General features: G+C 41.3%; 2 protein-coding genes across 3 annotated transcripts; one reads left to right on the plus strand and one right to left on the minus strand.

Moving 5' to 3' along the window:
• Nucleotides 1-643: 643 nt before the first annotated feature.
• On the minus strand, nt 644-12,684 carry cratb (carnitine O-acetyltransferase b). Its single transcript, XM_056741347.1, has 15 exons — nt 12,411-12,684; nt 12,013-12,225; nt 11,296-11,414; nt 10,814-10,867; nt 9,602-9,767; nt 8,835-9,009; nt 7,597-7,687; nt 7,409-7,496; nt 7,180-7,280; nt 6,947-7,066; nt 5,994-6,116; nt 4,761-4,896; nt 4,245-4,307; nt 3,437-3,574; nt 644-1,091 (listed from the first exon to the last, which is right to left on the minus strand). Exons 1-15 carry the CDS (start codon nt 12,456-12,458, stop codon nt 888-890), a joined length of 1,839 nt encoding a protein of 612 aa, XP_056597325.1. The 5' UTR covers nt 12,459-12,684; the 3' UTR covers nt 644-887.
• Nucleotides 12,685-16,431: 3,747 nt separating this feature from the next.
• On the plus strand, nt 16,432-21,759 carry ankle1 (ankyrin repeat and LEM domain containing 1). 2 transcript variants are annotated; one of them, XM_056741345.1, is made up of 9 exons: nt 16,432-16,599; nt 16,818-16,970; nt 17,727-17,832; nt 17,909-18,029; nt 18,118-19,704; nt 20,417-20,585; nt 20,670-20,832; nt 21,097-21,229; nt 21,309-21,759. In XM_056741345.1, the coding sequence occupies exons 1-9, from the start codon at nt 16,541-16,543 to the stop codon at nt 21,470-21,472; spliced, it is 2,655 nt and encodes an 884-aa protein (XP_056597323.1). In that variant the 5' UTR covers nt 16,432-16,540; the 3' UTR covers nt 21,473-21,759. The 2 variants fall into 2 exon arrangements, with proteins under 2 accessions (XP_056597323.1, XP_056597324.1); XM_056741346.1 differs by having other exon boundaries at nt 20,423-20,585.
• Nucleotides 21,760-22,608: the final 849 nt, after the last annotated feature.

Below are 22,608 nucleotides of genomic sequence, written 5' to 3' on the forward strand. Positions count from 1 at the left end.
ATAACACCAAACTTTACACATTAAAATTTGAGCTCTGTCAATATTTTGAAACATTGAAGGGTGTAAAGAAGCTAAGAGAACGGTGGACTATTGCAAAGCCTTGAATTTTAATTTTCTTTAGTCCTTTTATTATTATTTATTTATGTTGTATGTAGACAATGTTGTTTGTTAATCTGAATATCTCTGCGTATATTGTTCATTAACTTTTTCTCCTCTATGCTATGTTGTTGTTGTTAATTAAGCATCAATAAAAAAAACTAATGACACTTATACTCAAAAGCGCTATTTTTTCCTTCTTGGTCAAACAACCAATCACAGTCTTTAAAAGAGTGTGTCCTACATAGCAACGGGTCAGCCCCGCCACCTCACTAAGATAAAAGTTCTTGTCTTGTCTTTGCTCAGAGTTCTCTCAGATTGATCCTGAATCATTTTTAAGCTAAGACTCCATTGTAGAAGTTTTTAAGCAAAATGAAGAGCTTCTTTAGAGGATTGTAAGAAGCTTTAAGAATACAGGCCTGATCTTAAGACATCTCAAAGATGTAAAGAGCGGATTTAAAATCACATCACACTTAAGAAAGTGAAACAGAATCAACACAAATCTAAAAGGGAATATTATAAACCAGTGCACTCTATTCTCACCAAATGACAAACAGAGTTTTATTCAGGAGATGTAACAGCTACTGTTTGTTATTTTACACATAAATGTCATAGTGAAATATCTGGCCCAAGAACACTTGAAAAGATTTGACTTCAATTGAATCTCATCACATTCACAACATCTGTGTTTCTCAAAGCTGTTAGACCAGACAAACATTTTTCCTTTTTTCAGAGTGACCCATCATTATCATCATCATCATCATCTTCATCATCACACAGTGTTTCTGGTTCTACAGAGGAGGCTGAACTAACATCTGAAGAGCACAGAGCGAGCGCTCCAGCGTCACAGACAGTCTCTCAGCGTTGGTCTCCTCACAGCAGTTGAAGGCACTGATGGAGAAGTGGACGTGATCTTGCTGTGGATTATAACACACTGCATATCCATCTGGAACCAGCGGTCCGAAACACATCACGCTGTCCGTGTTAGTGGGCACCTGTCAGACATACCAAACCCGTGTTATTTCAGATGTACAGTAGATCTGCATCGCAAGTAGTCATGGGCCGGTATGAGATTCTGAGGGTATGATAACCTCTAGTGACCGTGTCACGGTTTCACGGTATTGCAATTACAACACTAAAAAAAAAAACATTTTATTTTTAAACAACATTGATTGAACATATGTGATCCAGGACAACAAAACCAGCCTTGTGGGTTAATTTTTTGAAATTGAGATTTTTACATCATCAGAAAGTTGAATAAAGAATTTTTTATTGATGTATGAGTTGTTACAATCGGACAATATTGGCTGAGATACACCGATTAAAACTCAGGAATCCAATATGAAAATATTGAGAAAATGGTCTTTGAAGTTGTTATTCAAAAGCACTGTGACAGGTCATCCACTCACAACAATAAAGATTTATATATTTAAGGTAGGAAATGTAAAAAAATATCTTCATGGAACATGATCTATACTTAATATTCCACTGAATTTGGGCATAAAAGAATAATTTTGACCCATACAATGTTTTTTTTGGCTTTTACTAAGAAACATTTGTGCTACTTAAGACTGTTTTGTGATCCAGGGTCACTCATATGTCATGTAAAAAATAAAGCCTTAAAATGATAATACTCTTTCAAAACATTTATCGTTGTCATAGCCTATATATAAGACCTAAACATCAAACACTGCGTCACTTGACTTAATGATGTATCTTTGTGTAAACACAGCTCATACCTCAGAAACGGTATCACAGAAAATGTTAGTGCTTTTGAAACCTTTACTCTTTCAAACCTCAGTATACCTTGAAACCTGTTTTCAGCCTGTGCCTAATCGAAGTCCATCGAAGATATAAAACATTGGATGACTAGTCATTTCTCTCTTTTAAATTCTAATAAAATAGAAATATTGCTTATAGCTCTTATCTTCCACCTTAGAAAAGTTGCCAAATGACGAAATATTGGATGTGTTGTTGACGCAGAAAAGCTTTTTCATGCATTTGTGACCTCAAGACTTGACGATTGTAATCCTTGTCATTCATCATCGATAAACAAACTACAGTTAGTTCAGAATGCAGCTGCCAGAGTTCTTACTAGGTCATGAAAATACGATCACATAACCCCAGTTTTATCATCGCTTCACTGGCTACCCATTAAGTATCGCATTGATTTTAAAATTATTTTAATTACTTACAAATCCTTAATCGGTTTATCCCCTACTTTCTTAAACACTAAGTCCGTCTTATTTCAACTACTAAAGGAAGAACTTCTGAGGGAAAAATGGTTACAATTAATCTTTCAAACGATACCAGAGGAGTATAACCCCAGAGTTTAACTGTGCGCACGTGATTTCACTGAAGATTGCTTTAATAATCTTGGCGCGTTCACTGCAGGGTATGTGAAACAACTATCCTTGAAAGAGGGGCAATACAAACTCTATTTGGACCTGTTAGCTCCACTGAATCACAACCTGTAACTGTGACTTTTGATTTTTGTCTTAACTTCAAGAAATATTTGTGTACCTTATGTCTGTGTTTAGCTAATGCATATAACACTAACTTTAGCATGTACCGTTACAGTTTGTTTATCTGGCTATTAACTTTGCATTTTGACACATTTGCCGCACATGCACCTATATAGACAAATTTGGGTGAAACTACAATAATTTTTTATAACGTCGACTTTCTGAAATGCTCTATGTACCATGAGAACGCACAGTTAAGACGAAATAATAGTATTAACAGTATTTTAGGAAAAAATAATATTTTATTTCATTGATGAGCAAAAGCACAACATGCATGTTGTCACACTGGGAGTTTTTATGACAAGAGTTGTCACTTGTCACTGACAAACATCTGCTCCAGTCGTGGTGGAGTTTGTGGAGGATTAGCGTCTTCTTCCTCGTCAGACTCGGGCTCAAATTGGTTCAGTAAAATCGCCGCCACCTCTGGCTACACATATAGTATACATGACATCTAACCACATGTAAACCGTAATCCTGTAATGATGGTATGGGGGTTCCATTTGCGCCAAATGATGAACGCGTTTGACCAATAACAACAGACTACACGATCTGACCAATCACATGACGCAAGATTAGCAGGTAGGCTGGGCCTAGACGGATGAATCGCAGGAACGAATCATTTGAGAGTCAGTCAAGAGGGAGGTACGAATAACTGCCTATTATTACGACATTATAGTGTTTTTACACATTGTATGTACATAAACTCGTTGTTGGACACTCCATAAACCAAAGTAGGACCAAAAAAACCATATGCTAGGTACTCTTTAACATGTTTAGGACAACGAGAAGAAGTGTTTGTGTTCTGGTGGTGTTACCTGTCCTGTTCTGAGTTTCCAGTGAGTGGCCAGTCCATACGCCGTGTCCATGAAGACTCTGGGCACACTCATTCCCTCCTCGATGGCTTGAAGTTTGAGAGCCAACAGATGACGGTCAACAGCTTGTCCCATCAGTGCCTTATTAAAACAATGTGTGTGTGACATCATGAAGGAACACATCCTCATCATTATGAAACCAAGCAAACTTCCACGAATATAACTGCAGCGCACTGAATGCTTGTGTACATACACACACGTTTGATCAGTAATCACATTCATCATTCTGGACAGTTTCATTAGAAAACTGATGGATTCAAATGTTTTTTCTTTGCACATTTTGATTTTGCTCAGGAACACCAAGGTCATGGGTTCCATCCTAGACATCTGAACATACTCAGAAAGAAGTGTGCAGTACGCTGCCCTACGAAGACAAAGTGCAGTGAACAGACGTTTGGTCCAAATTGAGATCAGGCATTTCATGTGACATCTGTTCTGTCTTTGTGTTTCATTTTTTTTACCCTTTCAGGGAAACGAGACTTTCAAAAGTGCAGTAACTGGCAGCAATGACTAGCTTGATAGGCATTTTTCTCAGGTTCCGCGTTTGTGTAGCTACTGCACTTTTGTCTTTTATCGTCGCTTTGCATAAACGCTTCTGCCACATGCATCAATGTAAAAGTTTTATTTTTGTTACAGTTACAGTGGTGTTCATAGTTTTCATTAGTGATGACATGTATACTATAGCATTAAGATGTCTGTCTGTGAGGTGTGAGACAGCAGTGATGTTTGGTGTAAGTTTGTGTCTGTTCACCTGTTCTGTGAGGACGCTGTAAGCATCAACAGCTTCTCTCAGGAGATCCACTTTAACTTCTCTCTGAAACACACACACACACAACTAGGGATGGGTATCAGTACGATTTTATGGATATCGATACTGGTTTTGATACTACGCTCTTTAATTTGATGCAAAAACACATGATGTGAAAGATGTTAAACATTTGAAGTTTCTTTATTACAACTGAGCTTTAGAACTGCAGTTGACAAATGCCACATAACAAAACGTGTGTGTGTTCATTAGCATACCACTTACGGCACTTAGCATATGCATAGGAGCACATCATAATGTCATTCAACATGTTTACTTGATTACAAATGATCGAATTACAAACAACGCAAGTATGGATAACAGTATGGTTTGTCATGAAGCTTATTCATACTATGGTACCGACCAATTATGTACCGGTCCAAAAGTACCGCTTCTCAGTTCATATCCTGTCATCAGTGTCCTTCATCCTCTTCAGTGTCTCTGTGCTTCATCAGTACTCACAGATACAGACTCATCGTCAAAGGCCTGGATGAAGCTCAGCATCTGATTGGTCGGGGAGCGGATGTAATCCGTCCGTCCTCCTCTGAACATCCGCAGAGAGGCGATGTCACACGCCGCACAAACTTCACTGTGAACCCTGGAAACACAACACAACACTTTTACATTCCTGAGATCACACAAACAACACAACACACCGTCACTGAACGCCTGCTTCACATCATGAACAAAAACTACAACTATCACATCTCATCAATATCAAATCTGAGTTGAGAGATAGAGAAGAAAGCTTCAAAGAGAACAGAAGCTGTGTTCTTGTGTGTGGACATGTTGGATGCACATTCATGTGAGTAAAACACAACAGCCATGTTAGGATCATGAATGTGTGCGTGATCCCGGTTATAACAAGCCGCTACTTACCTCATCAGTAAGTTATTGAAGATGAAGTATTGATTTAAAATATTTATTATCTTAACACAGACCTTTTTTTCCTAATGAAAAACACTTTTTATTTAAAGTCAGACACAACCTGCAGAAGCTTCAAACAGGCGATTGGTTTAATCATGTGTAAACATAATGAAGGTTATACTGTGCCTAGTTTTGGGCGGCTGTTATCTGGCAATATCAGACCTTGAATGTGGCGAATGGCCAATCAGAATCAAGTATTCCAAAACACTGTATAATGAAAAGCAGTAACGCACCGATGCAAAATGAAAAGACATGAATAGAATAACAGTGTGTGTGTGTGGGTAAGGTAAACCCCACGGTATGGGGACATTTTGTCCCCACAAAGATTTTCTTTTACAAAGGACATTTTTTGGTCCCCATGAGGAAACAAGTTTATAAGTCATACAGAATTTTTTGAAATGTTTTGTTTTGTGATCTTAGGTTTAGAGGTTAAGGAATATGATATACACTCTGTACAGTATAAAAAACATTTTGTCTATAGAATGCCCCCATAAAACATGGAAACCCAAGTGTGTGTCTGTGGACATGTTTTTATGTGTTAGTGAGGACCTAAATGCACAGCAACTCATAGGGACTCGTGTCACTGTGAGGAACAAAACTGAGGTCCTCACGGGCACAAAACATTATAAATGGTACAGAACAATCATTTATGAAAATCTAAAAATGCTAAAGTTTTCTATGATCTTTAGGTTTAGGGGATAAAATATACAGTTTGTACAGTATACAACTCATTATGCCTATGGACTGTCATGTGTGTGTGTGTGTCACCTGTAGTACGCCAGCTGTATGGCCACCTGAATGAAGGAGTTTGGACTCAGTTTCAGCTGTTTGATGAACTCTTTTCCAAACCGCTGGAAGTTAAAACATTTGATGTCCAGATCATTGATGAGACTGACAGGAGAGATGACAGGAATGATTGATGTTGTTATTGTGAGAAGAGCACATGTCTGTTGTGTAAAGTGGTGCACACAAACCCCTCAGAAACACAACACTCTGTCTCCTGACGCTTCATCTTTCATGATTTGATTTGATTGAGAAGTACAGTAGATCTGTTGAACTGTATGTTCATATATTCATGTCTGACTAAATGTGTATTATTCACTCATTTCAATATTTAAGCCTTTAACATTACGACATTATTACAGTTAATCCAGAGGACTAAACAATGAAAGACTTTTACAGGGTTAAATAAATCTACATGTATATAAAGTGTGATATGAGTCATTAATTTAAGGATTCATTTAGAGTATAAACAGTCAGTGTTGAAGAAATGTACGAGACCTGTAAACTAACAGTATTAGTGATGATGAGCAGAATCATCATGACTGTGTGTGAGATCTATTTCTGAAGATAAAAGATCAGCATTGTTGTTAGACATGAACGGACTGTTCAACGAGAAAAAACAGAAAAGCATTTGATCATTTTTAATTCAGTTATTCACAAGCATTCTTTAACAGAGAGATAAGTGTGAGGGGTTGAATGTTACGCTTGATTCTTTTTGACTTTTGAGAGAAGTTGAATGTGGCCGATCAGATTTGGGTATAAAAAGATAAATATGTTTAGTTTTAAAGCAGTTTTGACAGATTTCTAAACTATTTGTGTTTTCTCTTTATGATGACGGCTGCTCTTATATTTTGTTGTGGATTATACATGTATGAGTTGATGTGTGTTTTCATACAGAAGACTGGTGTGTGCTGTGAAGAACAGGCAGCTGGACTCACATATCCAGGTTTTGTTTGGCCATCTCGATGTCTCTCTTAATGTCCGAGTCGATGTAGAAGTAGAGTTTCTTTGGCATGGCCAGAGGTACTAAAGGAGCTCGTACCCGCTCCGGCTTCTGACTGAAAGACACACACACACACACACACACACACACAAGCAAGCATGATCATGTGACAGTGTGTACTGAGTAATTTAAACACAACTGTGTGTGTATGTAAGTGTCTGTGAATACCAGCAGTGTAGAATGTGATCCAGAAGTGTTGATATGGGCGGACCCTCAGCTGTGGCGTGTTCATACAGAAGACCCCATGAACCGTCCTCACCCACTACAAACTGACCAAGACAAGCCCATAACACACATCATCATATCTGACATGACACATGAATCATCATATACAGATCTCCTCATTCACACTTCACTGTTCCAGCGACAGTAAAGCTGAAGATCACAGATACATCACCTGGAGTGTCTTATCAAACCAGCGGTTTCCACTGTTGGAATAAGTCCCGCCCCCGTGTAAGATCTGTGCCGCCATTCGACTAGAGTACCTGTCAATCAATCATTGTGTGAAAAAACACCATCATCAACAACAACAGAAACACACACCGCCTGCCATCATCACATGAAGCGCTGTAAAGAGATCCTCACTTCTCATCTGAAATCCTCATGACAGGAGAATCCAGACACAGAGTGAAGAGAGATTTCTCGATCAGTCTCACAGACTCTTTATTGATTTTATCTGAAAACACACACAAACACACACACTGAACACCCCATAGACGCTACACTGCATGTGTAAACAGTCAACTGAAGATGTTTGGACTGTAGAGTCCAGCCTGAGCACTGATGATGATGTGTATTATGACATCTGTATAAACCACCCGAGGATTTGTGAGATTGTTTATATTGTGTTGTGTAAATATACTGTGTGTGTGTGTGTGTGTGTGTGTGTATATGTGTGCATGCGTGTGTGTGTAGGATTGGATGATGATTGCACTGACGAATGGGTCTCAGCTGACAAAAGTTCTGTCAGGTCAAACACACACACGCGCACACACACACACACACTCACTCCGCGCACTCACTCCCGCGCACTCACTCCCGCGCACTCACTCGCGCACTCACTCCCGCGCACTCACTCCGCGCCACTCACTCCCGCGCACTCACTCCCGCGCACTCACTCCCGCGCACTCACTCCCGCGCACTCACTCCCGCGCACTCACTCCCGCGCACTCACTCCCGCGCACTCACTCCCGCGCACTCACTCCCGCGCACTCACTCCCGCGCACTCACTCCCGCGCACTCACTCCCGCGCACTCACTCCCGCGCACTCACTCACTCCCGCGCACTCACTCACTCCCGCGCACTCACTCACTCCCGCGCACTCACTCCCGCGCACTCACTCCCGCGCACTCACTCCCGCGCACTCACTCCCGCGCACTCGCGCACTCACTCACTCCCGCGCACTCACTCACTCCCGCGCACTCACTCACTCCCGCGCACTCACTCCCGCGCACTCACTCCCGCGCACTCACTCCCGCGCACTCACTCCCGCGCACTCACTCACTCCCGCGCACTCACTCCCGCGCACTCACTCCCGCGCACTCACTCCCGCGCACTCACTCCCGCGCACTCACTCCCGCGCACTCACTCCCGCGCACTCACTCCCGCGCACTCACTCCCGCGCACTCACTCCCGCGCACTCACTCCCGCGCACTCACTCCCGCGCACTCACTCCCACGCACTCACTCCCACGCACTCACTCCCGCACACGCGCGTACGCACACAAGCATGCGCACATGCGCTCCCACACTTCCGGATCAAACCTCTGATTGAACAACAGATGGTCCAGATAAGGTCTTGAGAGATGAGATTTAGTTGTGTACCTCGCAGCAGACGTGTGTAAGCCTGACCCCAGGTGTGCCGATGCTCACTGGTCAGAATCCCCACAGGCTCTTTATCGGTTTTCCACGACTGTGAGCGAATCCGGAGCAGCTGAGAGTGAATCTGACTCTCTGTCAACGCTGTTCCATCACTGTTATACACATCCAGCTGAAAAAACTACACACACGTCATCAGTCAGCTGACTTTACCTCATGAGTGACATCTCTGCTGAAGAAAAAACACCTGTCGTCAACTTCATCCTCTTAAATATCATGAGAGTAATCCACGTGACTTTATAAGAGAAAAGCATTCATAAACACATATTACACTCAAATATTACTGTCAATCAATCACATAAAACAGCCAATCAGAAGAGTTTTGCTCTGTTGACACACCCTCTGGAGCGTTTGCTTTATGCATTTGGCCGAGTGACTCACAGTTCGTTCAGACTATACATTCACATCTTCTTGTGTTATGAACACTTTCTGTATTGCATGAACCGATAATGGATCGAAAAGATCATGGGTTCAATTCTCACATATGAATCAAATATATCATGAAGTCTTAAGTCCAGGATCAGAGACATGTGGATCCACCCGTGCAATCTTCCCATCAGCATCAGCATCAGCATCAGCAACAGCATCAGCATCAGCATGAACTGAAATGATTCTTTTCTACACGTGTGTTATGATGTGATGTTATTTTGGTGTGTTCATCATAATGTTAGTGTGAGATCAGTGAGGATGAAGAACGGTTATGATAAGATCACCTGATAGTTCCTGACCACAGTAATGTGAGCGGGGCCGCGGCGCGGACGACCGTAATGAATCACATGATCATGTTTGGGTCCTGGAACACGACACGATGAGAAGAGCTGTGGATACAACTCCATACATAACGGCTGAGCCCGCATATACTCCACCGCCAGCCCCCCGCTGCACAACACACACACAGACACACACACCGGAGAAATATAGACAGATAATGAGATACACACAATACTGTGTTAGAGAACACAACACACACACAGTCACACACACACCAGAGATATATAGACAGATAATGAGTTACACACAATACTGTGTTAGAGAACACAACACACATACAGTCACACACACACCAGAGATATATAGACAGATAATGAGTTACACACAATACAGTGTTAGAGAACACAACACACATACAGTCACACACACACCAGAGATATATAGACAGATAATGAGTTACACACAATACTGTGTTAGAGAACACAACACACACACACACACACACACACAGTTACACACACACCAGAGATATATAGACAGATAATGAGTTACACACAATACTGTGTTAGAGAACACAACACACACACACACACACACACAGTTACACACACACCAGAGATATATAGACAGATAATGAGTTACACACAATACTGTGTTAGAGAACACAACACACACACACACACACACACACAGTTACACACACACCAGAGATATATAGACAGATAATGAGTTACACTCAATACTGTGTTAGAGAACACAACACACACACACACACACACACACACACACAGTTACACACACATCAGAGATATATAGACAGATAATGAGTTACACACAATACTATGTTAGAGAACACAACACACACACACACACACACACACACACAGTTACACACACACCAGAGATATATAGACAGATAATGAGTTACACACAATACTGTGTTAGAGAACACAACACACACACAGTTACACACACACACACAAGAGAAATATAGACAGATATTGAGTTACACACAATACTGTGTAAGAGAACACACACAGAGGGAAGATGATATTGTGTGACAGACAGTAATGTGTGATCATGATGATATGTTTATAAATAAGTGAAGAGTTGGACTGAAGCACAGAAGTGAGTTCCAGATGACTCACTAAATCAATCTTAGCATGCGTATGACAGAACAGCTGTGAGAGTTTAAATCAATTCATCAGACAAACCTGTCCACCTTTGCTTTAAAATCCAACACTCCAGCTATGAGCTTTGATGCAAACCTGCACACACACACACAAATAAAAACAATGACAAATGTAAATCTATAGATATTCTCTCAACAGGTTTGTTGAAACTAGTAACTTTGTATCAGCACCTGTTGTGTTATTGCTCCTGTGTGACATATCACTTATTGCTTCTTAAACTCTCTGTAAGTCTCTTTGACAAAAGCCTCTGTTATATGACTACATGTAAATGTAATAAATGCTCCAATAATCAAATTGCATTATTTTCATGTCATATTCACACCACCAGAGACAGAATATCATTCAATTGATGTAATGTTTGTGCAAAATAGTGGTTATTTCGTGACTTTATCAGTTATGTCAATTCATCATTAGCAGTGAATAATGCGATGTGTGTGTGTGTGTGTGTGTGTGTGTGTGTGTGTGTGTGTGTGTGTGTGTGTGTGTGTGTGTGATTGACATACACTAGTTGACCTCTCCAGTCTGTGAAGTCTCGTTTGGGCAGTGAGATGGCCGGGTTTGAGTGAACTGCCAAGGGCTGTCTGCTCTCCAGATACGCCCACTGGACCCACCAGTCTGACATCTACACACATCAATGACCACAGTCACAACCACCACTGTCAAACACTTGTGTGTGTGTGTGTGTCTTCATGAGGACCAGTTTGAGTTTTAGACCAGCAGAGTGAGGACTAAGAGAGTAAAGTGAGGACATTTTGGCCGGTCCTCACTTTCTGAGACCCCTTTAAAGGGCTGTTTGAGGGTCAAGACCTGGTTTTAGGGTTTAGGTTATAATCAGGTTTAGGTTATAATCAGGTTTAGGTTATAATCAGGTTTAGGGTATAATCAGGTTAAGGGTATAATCAGGTTTAGGTTATAATCAGGTTTAGGGTATAATCAGGTTTAGGTTATAATCAGGTTTAGGTTATAATCAGGTTTAGGGTATAATCAGGTTTAGGTTATAATCAGGTTTAGGGTATAATCAGGTTTAGGGTATAATCAGGTTTAGGGTATAATCAGGTTTAGGGTATAGGGTTAGGGTCAGGTACTCACTTCTGATGGTTAGGGGCTAGAGATTGCATTGCGTCAATGTATGTCCTCATAGAGATAGCTGAACAAACATGTGTGTGTGTGTGTGTGTGTGTGTGTGTGTGTGTGTGTAAGAGAGAGAGAAAGTTTCTGACCCAGTTGTGTGAATGTTTGGCTCGTTTCATCAGCTCTTTCTGCAGTTTTTCACCCAGACCCCCGGGACTGCCGAACTTCTGCACGATCTTGCGGGTGTGCTCGAGCTCATCGGCGGGTAAGAGCGGCTCGAGAGCCCGCAGGTACCGCCGCAGCGTCTGCTCGAGAGGAGGAACCGGCTGCGGCGGAACCGAGTGGACCCGTCTGATCCCGGCCTGTGGAACAACAGCAGCCCTTCACTGTCTGATCAGCAACACGATCACGACAATTCACTTCGAACTCAAAACCCGATCGATCATTCATCACTGCGCTGAGTTTTACTAACACAAGCTCGTTAAACAGCACACGACGTGTGTAATAATAACACACTTTATGTTAGATGAAGTGTAACGTTACTCACGCGCAGGATCAACACTGATGATTTGACCGGAAGTTTCTTTAAAATCATCGCTGTGTTTGTTGCTCACACTGAAACTGTAAACTTGTGCAAAAGTGCACTTTACACACACTCTGAGTCTTCATCAATCTCACAGACACACAACAACTTCACAACTGCACCAGCAGCGCACGAGGACCAACTGGTTCCGTTTGTTTAGTCGTCAAAATTCGGTTGAAGTTCGTCAAGTTGCTGAAGTTCGTCAAAGTTCGGCTGAAGTTCGTCAAAGTTCGGCTGAAGTTCGAAGTTCGTGAGCTGCAGCACGCAGGTCGGGTGTGGACAGTACACGTGCGCACTGTTTAGTGTTCATCATGTACAGCCGTATTCTCTGGTGTATGTGTGCACTAGTGTTCCGCCATATTACACAGGGCTGTGCCCCCCACCACAGATCTCCTGCATCCGCAGCGCATCCACACACCGTTACCATGACGACACAATGTTCAGCGTGTGAAGTAATCCGGACTGAAAATGTAAAGCACCACATTCATCATTACATTGAAACAGACTTGGTAAACATTGTATGACCATGAAAGATTTCTTAAGAGCTACAATACAAAAATACTTCATTATATGACACATTATAAAATGAAGTAAAGCCCTTACAGAGGAAATACATACTTAAGAAGGAATTTAAAAGAAGAGTCAGTATTTGCCTGCTTGAGATTGGGCCGGAAGTTCCACAGGTTATGGCACAAACAGCAGAGGCGGTCACGGTCACCAACTTCCCTACTGCACTGTAACTCATCTATTGCATAACTAACTGCATTAACTCATCTACTGCACTGTAACTGTATAACTGCATCTACTCATGTATTGCACTATAACTTCAATAACTGCATTAACTCATCTACTGCACTATAACTTCAATAACTGCACTAACTTATCTACTGCACTGTAACTGTATAACTGCATCTACTCATGTATTGCACTATAACTTCAATAACTGCATTAACTCATCTACTGCACTGTAACCTTCATAACCGCATTAACGCCTCTACTGCACTGTAACTGTATAACTGCATCTACTCATGTATTGCACCGTACCTTTAATAACCACATTAACTCATCTACTGCACTGTAACTTTAATAACTGCATTAACTCATCTAATGCACTGTAACTTTAATAACTGCACTAACTCATCTACTGCACTGTAACTTTAATAACTGCACTACTCATCTACTGCACTGTAACTTTAATAACTGCATTAACTCATCTACTGCACTGTAACTTTAATAACTGCACTACTCATCTACTGCACTGTAACTTTAATAACTGCATTAACTCATCTACTGCACTGTAACTTTAATAACTGCACTACTCATCTACTGCACTGTAACTTTAATAACTGCACTACTCATCTACTGCACTGTAACTTTAATAACTGCACTAACTCATCTACTGCACTGTAACTTTAATAACTGCACTACTCATCTACTGCACTGTAACTTTAATAACTGTATTAACTCATCTACTGCACTGTAACTGTATAACTGCATCTACTCATGTATTGCACTATAACTTCAATAACTGCATTAACTCATCTACTGCACTATAACTTCAATAACTGCATTAACTCATCTACTGCACTGTAACCTTCATAACCGCATTAACGCCTCTACTGCACTGTAACTGTATAACTGCATCTACTCATGTATTGCACTATAACTTCAATAACTGCATTAACTCATGTACTGCACTGTAACTTTAATAACTGCACTAACTCATCTACTGCACTGTAACTTTAATAACTGTATTAACTCATCTACTGCACTGTAACTTTAATAACTGCACTACTCATCTACTGCACTGTATCAACTCATCTACTGCACTGTAACTTTAATAACTGCACTAACTCATCTACTGCACTGTATCAACTCATCTACTGCACTGTAACTTTAATAACTGCACCAACTCATCTACTGCACTGTATCAACTCATCTACTGCACTGTAACTTTAATAACTGCACCAACTCATCTACTGCACTGTATCAACTCATCTACTGCACTGTAACTTTAATAACTGCACCAACTCATCTACTGCACTGTATCAACTCATCTACTGCACTGTAACTTTAATAACTGCACCAACTCATCTACTGCACTGTATCAACTCATCTACTGCACTGTAACTTTAATAACTGCACTACTCATCTACTGCACTGTATCAACTCATCTACTGCACTGTAACTTTAATAACTGCACTAACTCATCTACTGCACTGTATCAACTCATCTACTGCACTGTAACTTTAATAACTGCACCAACTCATCTACTGCACTGTATCAACTCATCTACTGCACTGTAACTTTAATAACTGCACCAACTCATCTACTGCACTGTATCAACTCATCTACTGCACTGTAACTTTAATAACTGCACCAACTCATCTACTGCACTGTATCAACTCATCTACTGCACTGTAACTTTAATAACTGCACCAACTCATCTACTGCACTGTAACTTTAATAACTGCACTACTCATCTACTGCACTGTAACTTTAATAACTGCACCAACTCATCTACTGCACTGTAACTTTAATAGCTAAAGTCTGTAACTAATGCAAACTCAAGTCACTTGCACTATTGTATAGTCTATATTGTTATCTGTTCATAACCACCTGTACATTAATGTTCACAGTATATATCCTTCTGTTTATATTGTTCATAGTACATACCGACTGTCATATTTTCATAGTACATGCCCATTGTATAGTATTTTCCTAATATTATATTCTGTATTTATTAACACTGTATATCCTGCACTTGCTTATTGCACTTCTGGTTAGACCTAAACTACATTTTGTTACACTGTACCTGTATATGTGTAATGACAATAAAGTTGAATCTAATCTAATCTAATCATTAGTGCCAAGTCTGGATTAAGTGATTTTTAATAGAGCCCTACCAGAGGATCTCAAACTAAGGGTTAACAAGTCACAGTTCAGATCATTCAAACAACAAGAAATAAACTCACTGTTAACCAGTGAAGGGCAGAGGAAGTGGTGTAATGTAGTGTGGGTTAAAGCCTGGCAGAGCATTTTGAATCAGTCTTTGTATGTTTGGCCAGAATAAAGTTCAGTTCACTAGTCAATCCATTCAATATCAAATCAGCCAAGAAGAGCTGTGTGCAAAACACCAAACCTGAGACGCATCGCTCAAATATGATTCTGAGGTGTTTTAGCAGTCGTCTGGAACTCATGAACAACTTTGTTAAAGTGATTCCAAATTGTCTTTTTTTCCTAAAAAAACTTTTAAACATGCAGTATAATGCAGTGAGCACATGCTGGTATAGAAAACATTCAGGCAAATATTTAAATCAAAAGACAATTTTACAATATTGCTACTACCTGTCAATTGTGACGTCACTACTGAAGATAGCGATCAAACGTGGTAAAGAGAGTAAAAACAGGACATCTGAAATCACAATAAAACTTTCTTTGAAAATATTATTCTTTTATTTTCTAGTTTTCAAACTAATGACTCCAGAAACACATTAAAGTCGTCACATTTTTGTTTAGAATTGCCGATATGCATTTGACAAATGAGTTGAAAGTACAAACGGTTTGTATGAATGACAAGTGTTTGTAGATTTTGGAAGATGTTGAATGCATGTTGTGTGAAACCAATTAAAAATGACTGACAGTTTGGCCCTTTGTTTTGCAGAGATGCACAGTGTGTGAAGAGTTTTGAAATTGTGACAGGAACACTACTGTACCACAATCTCGTGGGGTAAAAAACAACACAGTAGCACACAATTACGACACCAGTTTTCATACTTTGTATGTTTCATTGCGTGACATAGGTCGTTATTGTGTGTTTTGATGTAGATAAACCTCAGGTTCCTCACATCTGTTTGTGTTCAGGTCATGCCCGCTCCAATATGGCGGTGCTGCGCTAAACGCCCGCTCTCTCTCTCTCTCCCCCCGGACAGCAGGTGTCGCTGTGGCGCGCTGCACTAGCTGAAGACGGAGGATGGAGGGAAATTTCAATGTTGTTGACATCCAGACGCGGTGTGTGCGAGACGGCGAGAGAGACTTGATGAGTTTGAATGTGAAACCTCAGAGAGATGAAAGTGATAAACTCCTGAGGAGAGATGAGCGGAACACAGGCCGAGTCATTACTGATCGAAGCCGTCAATCAAACAGATGCCCGGTGAGAGAGAGCACGTCACTCCACATCTACTGCCGCAATGTAATCTACTGTTGTGTAGTGCGTGTGCTTGTCAAGTATTTGGTGTGTAAATGTGGGGAGTTTATATATCAGCAGTTACAGACGTGTGTCAGTGAAGCTTGTTTTTCTCGGTGTGATATTTCGAGACGTGTAATATATGTTACGAGCTGCTATAGGAGGGAATGGTCTCTTGTTTCCAGGTGTGTGGACACTCTGTTGTGTCAGGGTGAGAACCCCAACACGATCACACGAGGCGGTGTGGCAGCCGTTCATCTAGCGGCAGGTAAAGAGTCTGAGAGAGGACTGAGATGTCTGCGACTCCTTCTACAGCACGGTGCTGACGCAAACCTCAGGTGACTCACGTCATCATCATCATCACCCTTCAGTGGGCTTCACACTCTAAACTGAGGAGAACTGCTCACCTGAGACCAAAAATAAACAGAGATCTGCTGAAACTGTGCATATGCTCTCACATTATGATTCAGATGAAAGCTTTGTTTCAGAAACACATCGCGCCGCTGAATTCTTGGAGACGGTGGATGAGCATCATCATCTCATCTCGATGTTCTCCATCACATTTCATGCTAAGCAGCAAATGCTTTGAGAGGAGTTTGATTTAGTAGTTTTTGGGGCTCCAGCATTAAGTTACCAAACAGCAGGTTTCAGAGCGATACAAAGAAAATGTGCATTTGGATTTTACAGCAAAGTTACTAAAATGCCATTTGACACAGCATGTGAAACTTGAACAGAAGCTGTTGTTCATCATATCTCTGGACTGATAGGTGGTGTTGTGACGTAAAGTTCACTCAACTCAACTTTCATTTATAAAGCGCTTTACAATTTTCATTGTTACAAGGCTGCTATATATTGACAATACATTAAATAACACACATAGAAATAGAGACAGAAAATAAAAAAAGAGAAACATATTATGTAGACTATCAAAAATCCAGACCTGTTGATCAAATTCTGTGCTAACTGGAAGATTCAGAATGATGTCAAATCAACATCGGCCAGGAAATCAGTTAAACATGAGAAGTGATGATCAGTGACGCGCTACATCTCCAAACAATCCAACATAGCATTTTCATTGACGTGTCTTTTTTTAGGACCAGCGAGGATTTGACTCCTTTACACATCGCTGCCTCTTGGGGTTGTTTTCAGAATCTGCGCTTACTATTGAGAAACGGTGGAGACCCAAACCTCAAAGATCAGGTGAGACATCTGGACCTCATTCCACTAGAAGACGTCTGAAGTGATGGATGCAGGAATGGTTTGTTTGTGTTTTCAGGATGGCAATAAACCGTCAGATCTGGCAGAACAAGAGGAGAACAGTAAATGTGCCAGTCTGCTTCAAGAGTATGAAACACACACGTCACTGGAGGAACACCACCCGCACAAATTGCAATACTGTACGCTTTTACGCTGAAGATTTATAGATTTATAGTTCATTGTTCCGCTCGGCAGCAGAAATAAACCTCTCGTATTGTCTCTTTGCAGCCATTCTGTCAGGCCCGTCCATGAGTGACAGCTCGCTCGGTCTGGAGGTTTCCAGCGTGTTTGATCAACATGAACCTCTGAGCAGCACACGTCTGTCCAGCAGGATGAGCAGAGAGAGTCAGATGTTCTGTCTGTCTGACGTGTCTGATGCACAGCCCATTCTCTCCAGTACATCAGTCTCTGTGCTGGACCATGAGAGCGACGGATGTCCCTGGAGAAAGAGCGTCACCTTCAGAGAACCACCAGATGGTTTCCCAGCGTCCAGTCCAGAGCCGTCTCCCGATCGCTCCGCTGATGTAACCCTAAACCTTTCGGACTACTCTCAGTTCCTGGGATCGGAGCGCATGGCTACAGTCTTCCAGAATCAGGGAATCGATGTCACATATCCTGATGATGTATTCATTTTCTCCAAAGAAGCCAATGAGCTGCAGGATGAGTTTGAAAAGACTGTGGTGGGGCCGGGATTACATCACCATGATGATGATGATGATGAAGAAGTGTTTAAGAGCACCGTTCAGCCTCCCGTCAGCAGCGGATCCAGTGAGTACAACAGCTGTGACAGCGTCCCCTACACCAGTCCAAGCCAAACTTCAACTGAAAACATTAAACTTCCCTCAGCCAGTGATGACGGGAAGAGAACGGAGTGCGAATCTCATTCAGACAGACACCAGGTCACCCAACTCCACTTCACACCCAGTCCCTTTGTGACCGGGAGGACGCGCTCGCGACAGAGCCGCTGCTCACAGAGAATGAGCTCCAGTTTGTCCTCCAGCTCTTCTCTGTTTGAGCAGACGCTTCCCACCGTCACCCGCTCACGCCGCAACACCCTCAGATCACCGTGCCCTCTGTCCAAACACGACATCTGTGAAGAAACATCTGATGTGTGCTCTCTGAACCTGTCTGACGGAGACAGTCAAGCTGACACGCATCTGTTATTCGACAGCATGGCCGACACCGTCATCATTCCTGAAAGCTGTCGGAAAGAAACAGATACGATGGGATATTTGACTTCGGACGAACTTGAGGAAAGTAGGAGGACGGAGTCCGGCAACTCCACCGCATCGCTTCCAGAAACCGGCTGTGAAACTCCTGAAACGCGGATGAAAGCATTCGGCTCTTCGGGACTGACGGGCTGTACGCCTCGATACAGCATGAGCCGACTGTCAGGTCATGTGAGACGCCGGACACTGGCCGACATCTCTGTCATCAGCGGACAGACGTCATGCAACGATCCGGTGGAATATCTGTACACGGACTCTGAAGAAGGTCACGAACTCATCGAGACTCACGTCCCCGTCACGTCCAACAGCTCTCTGTGCTCTTCTGAAGACACGCTGCTGTATGACTGGAGATCTCTACAGATCACCGACACAAATCCAGTCAAACATCACCACGATCAACATGATGATGAAGACGTGCTGAGCGGATTAACTGACCGACAACTCCGAAACAAACTCATCCAACTGGGAGAAGATCCAGGACCCATAAATACTCACACTCGACCCTTATATCTGCAGAAATACAAGAGATCTCTTCAGAAGACACACACGTCACACTCATCACAGAGTCCAGCTTCACATCTCACAGGTATCGTGTCTTGTATAATATTATTATGCCCTCTTCAGTAATACTGAACATCACACAGCGCTCAGGAATACTTGAGTCATGACATTCTGAGCTCAGTTATTCCCCAATAACATCTGACATCTGTCATCATTATATCTTACATGTTCTGTTTGTTAGGGATAATCCACGGCTAAAGGATTTTAATGCACAACGTGGATGCCGAGAAGCACCCGACACGAAGAGGAGGTGCATTAAAATCCTTTAACGCACGGCTAGCCATGGTCATTTGTTGAGTTAAAGCTGTTAAAGCAGTAATAGTGGGTTACAGTGCATTTTATAACAGCTAAGGGCGTTGTGGCATGATGCTAAGTGGAGTGCCTAAAACCCTGTAGCTGTAAATAAAACGATATTTAAGTATTCAAACATACAAAGGTATAATTCATGTTAAAATGTAGAACAAGAACATATATAATGTAAACACCGGATGTGATTAATCGTTGAACACCACTACGTTTCAAAGCAACAGGAAAACACTGATAATAATAAACACAGTGGAGAGGATAAAAGATAATATAATAAATATAATAAAAAAAGCTTAATTTTTTATATATTTAAGAGGAAGAAACCATTTTTTTCTGATTCTGATATTACAGTCCTGATACCATCACATGTTTAGTCTGCTTGCGTGTTTAAACGTGTGTATTTCTCACGTGTGTGTGTGTGTGTGTGTCAGTTACAGGTTACAGTGGAGAACTGGAGAAAGCTCTTGACAGGTTCATTCTTCCAGACTGTCAGGCGGATGAGCTGGCCTTGTGTCAGCAGTTTGATCAGGCCGATCAGAATAAGAGATGGCGTGAAGGTTTTATTAAATCCAGCTTTAACTATCTGCTCCTGGACCCGCGGTGTGTGTATGACTTCACAATCTGCTGCTTTCAGGTCAACACATGAAGAGAAACTCAACTTCTCTCTCTGTGTGTTTTTTATAGCGTGACGATGAATCTGCCGTATCGAAGTCAATCCATGAGTCCTAAAGAGTGTTTTCAGACCTTCATCAATGCTGTGTTTTATATCGGCAAAGGCAAACGCTCCAGACCGTACAGTCATCTCTATGAAGCGCTGGAATATTTTAAAGGAGATAAGACCTCAAAGGTAACGTGTGTCTTTATTGAAGGACCCATGATGGACATCTGTGTGTTCTTCTTTTGCACTCATGCCGCTCGGTGTTCTTTAAAAGAGTCTGTCAGTGATGTCGTTTCTAAGTCTGGCCTAATGAAACATTGTGCTTTTATTTTGCTCTAGCAGGTTTTATGGCTTCGTGAAATGACTGAAAGCATTTGTCTGTGTGTAATGTCTTGAACAGACCTGAAAACACAATCGTGTTGTTGTGATGTTGTGTTGTTGTTGTTTCTGCAGAAGCTGTGTTCAAAAGTGCAGCAGATTCTTCAGGTGTGGAACAGTGGGAATGGAGTCATCTCTCTTCACTGTTTTCAGAACGTCATCGCTGTGGAAGCGTACACGCGTGAGGCCTGTATGGTGGATGCTGTCGGTGAGGAGACGCTCAGATCTCTCTGGGCCACATGTCTCGCGTGTTCTTGACGTTCATGTTTTCATCTGTGTTGTTTAAGGTCTGAAGATGCTGACTAACAAGAAACGAGGAGATTACTACGGTGTGGTGTCAACCTGGCCCGTCCGGAGGAAGAGAGAGTTAGGAGTTCATCTGCTTTACCGCACAATGCAGATCTTCTTAGCTGAAGGAGAACGACAGCTCAGACCGGCCGACATCAGATGACCCGCTGCTCACATTCAACTGTCGTGATTTGATCTGTTTCTTGTTTATTCAATCTCATCTCATTTGGTCATGTTAACACATGTTAATCTGTAGTGCAAATAATCAACAAAACAATGTATCTAGTATATTAGTAGCAGTAGACTTAAAACATGATGATGTTAATAATTCATGTTTTTACCTTTTATGAACTTGTTTCTTAAATGTTGATGTGTGTGTACTCTTGTAATAAGTGCAGAGATGAAACTGCTGTATGAGAATTATTTTCATAATAAACATCTCGAGTCAGTAGACAACACAAGTTTAGATTTTATTGACATCTTCAGTGAGTAGAGGTTCAACGTTGTGAATGGCTGAAAACATGACACATTCATCAAAAAGTTCGAGAAAGAATCGTTCTGCTCATTTGTCACTGTGTCTTTTAGAATAGTCAGCTATTATAGTCCACTTCCTATTATATATTATAATAAATCCAAAATAACTACAAAGAAACGTTGTAATTTTATAAAGTTGTTATTTAGTTTTATATTTAAATTATATATTGGTTATGAAATTATTCGCAATCCTCATTTATTGCCCTCTTTGCAAAAAGCTGTGATATTGACACCAGCTTTTTTTTTTTACCACATAAAATGAACTGAGCGAGCTCAAAACTCAAAGGTAACTCGGAACTAAATGATAAATATCTACATTTACATTACTGTCATAAATAAAGTTTAAACACTATATCTTACAGTCTTGTTAAATGGTTAAAGCTCACTTGTGTTCTGAGTGACTGATTTGATGGGTTCGGTCAGTGAGTTCAGTTTTTCACAAATGAGTTGTTTCAACAAAATGAATCGGTTCAAATGAGTCATTTCGAAATGAGTCGAATCAGACATTAGCGGACATTGAGACATCTCAGAATATAGACGTTAACTCTGAAAACACTTCACTGGATATGATTTTTCCGTCGTTTCAGCTGCATGTGCCGAACACTTGTCATGGAAGAGTCAACATGTTTTGAGCACATTCACTAGCATATGGAAGTAAAATAGTGACACATGTGTTTGAAGCAAAGAGACGTGCTGAATAGCACTAACTGAAAAAAATGCGTGTATTAACAGTTCTTGCAATTTAGGGTTCTGTAATTCAATATG

Source organism: Triplophysa dalaica, chromosome 25, assembly GCF_015846415.1.
Source record: "Triplophysa dalaica isolate WHDGS20190420 chromosome 25, ASM1584641v1, whole genome shotgun sequence".
Taxonomy (NCBI): domain Eukaryota; kingdom Metazoa; phylum Chordata; class Actinopteri; order Cypriniformes; family Nemacheilidae; genus Triplophysa; species Triplophysa dalaica.

Excerpts from the sequence above, each read along its gene's own strand:
- cratb (XM_056741347.1), bottom strand. The coding sequence starts at position 12,458 with ATGATTTTAAAGAAACTTCCGGTCAAATCATCAGTGTTGATCCTGCGC. Across the intron at positions 7,497-7,596 it reads ATGAGGATTTCAGATGAGAA|GTACTCTAGTCGAATGGCGG; the intron begins GTGAGGATCTCT and ends ATTGATTGACAG. Across the intron at positions 6,117-6,946 it reads GCCAAACAAAACCTGGATAT|TCTCATCAATGATCTGGACA; the intron begins GTGAGTCCAGCT and ends CTCTCCTGTCAG.
- ankle1 (XM_056741345.1), top strand. The coding sequence starts at position 16,541 with ATGAGCGGAACACAGGCCGAGTCATTACTGATCGAAGCCGTCAATCAA. Across the intron at positions 16,971-17,726 it reads GGTGCTGACGCAAACCTCAG|GACCAGCGAGGATTTGACTC; the intron begins GTGACTCACGTC and ends GTCTTTTTTTAG. Across the intron at positions 20,833-21,096 it reads AAGGAGATAAGACCTCAAAG|AAGCTGTGTTCAAAAGTGCA; the intron begins GTAACGTGTGTC and ends TTGTTTCTGCAG.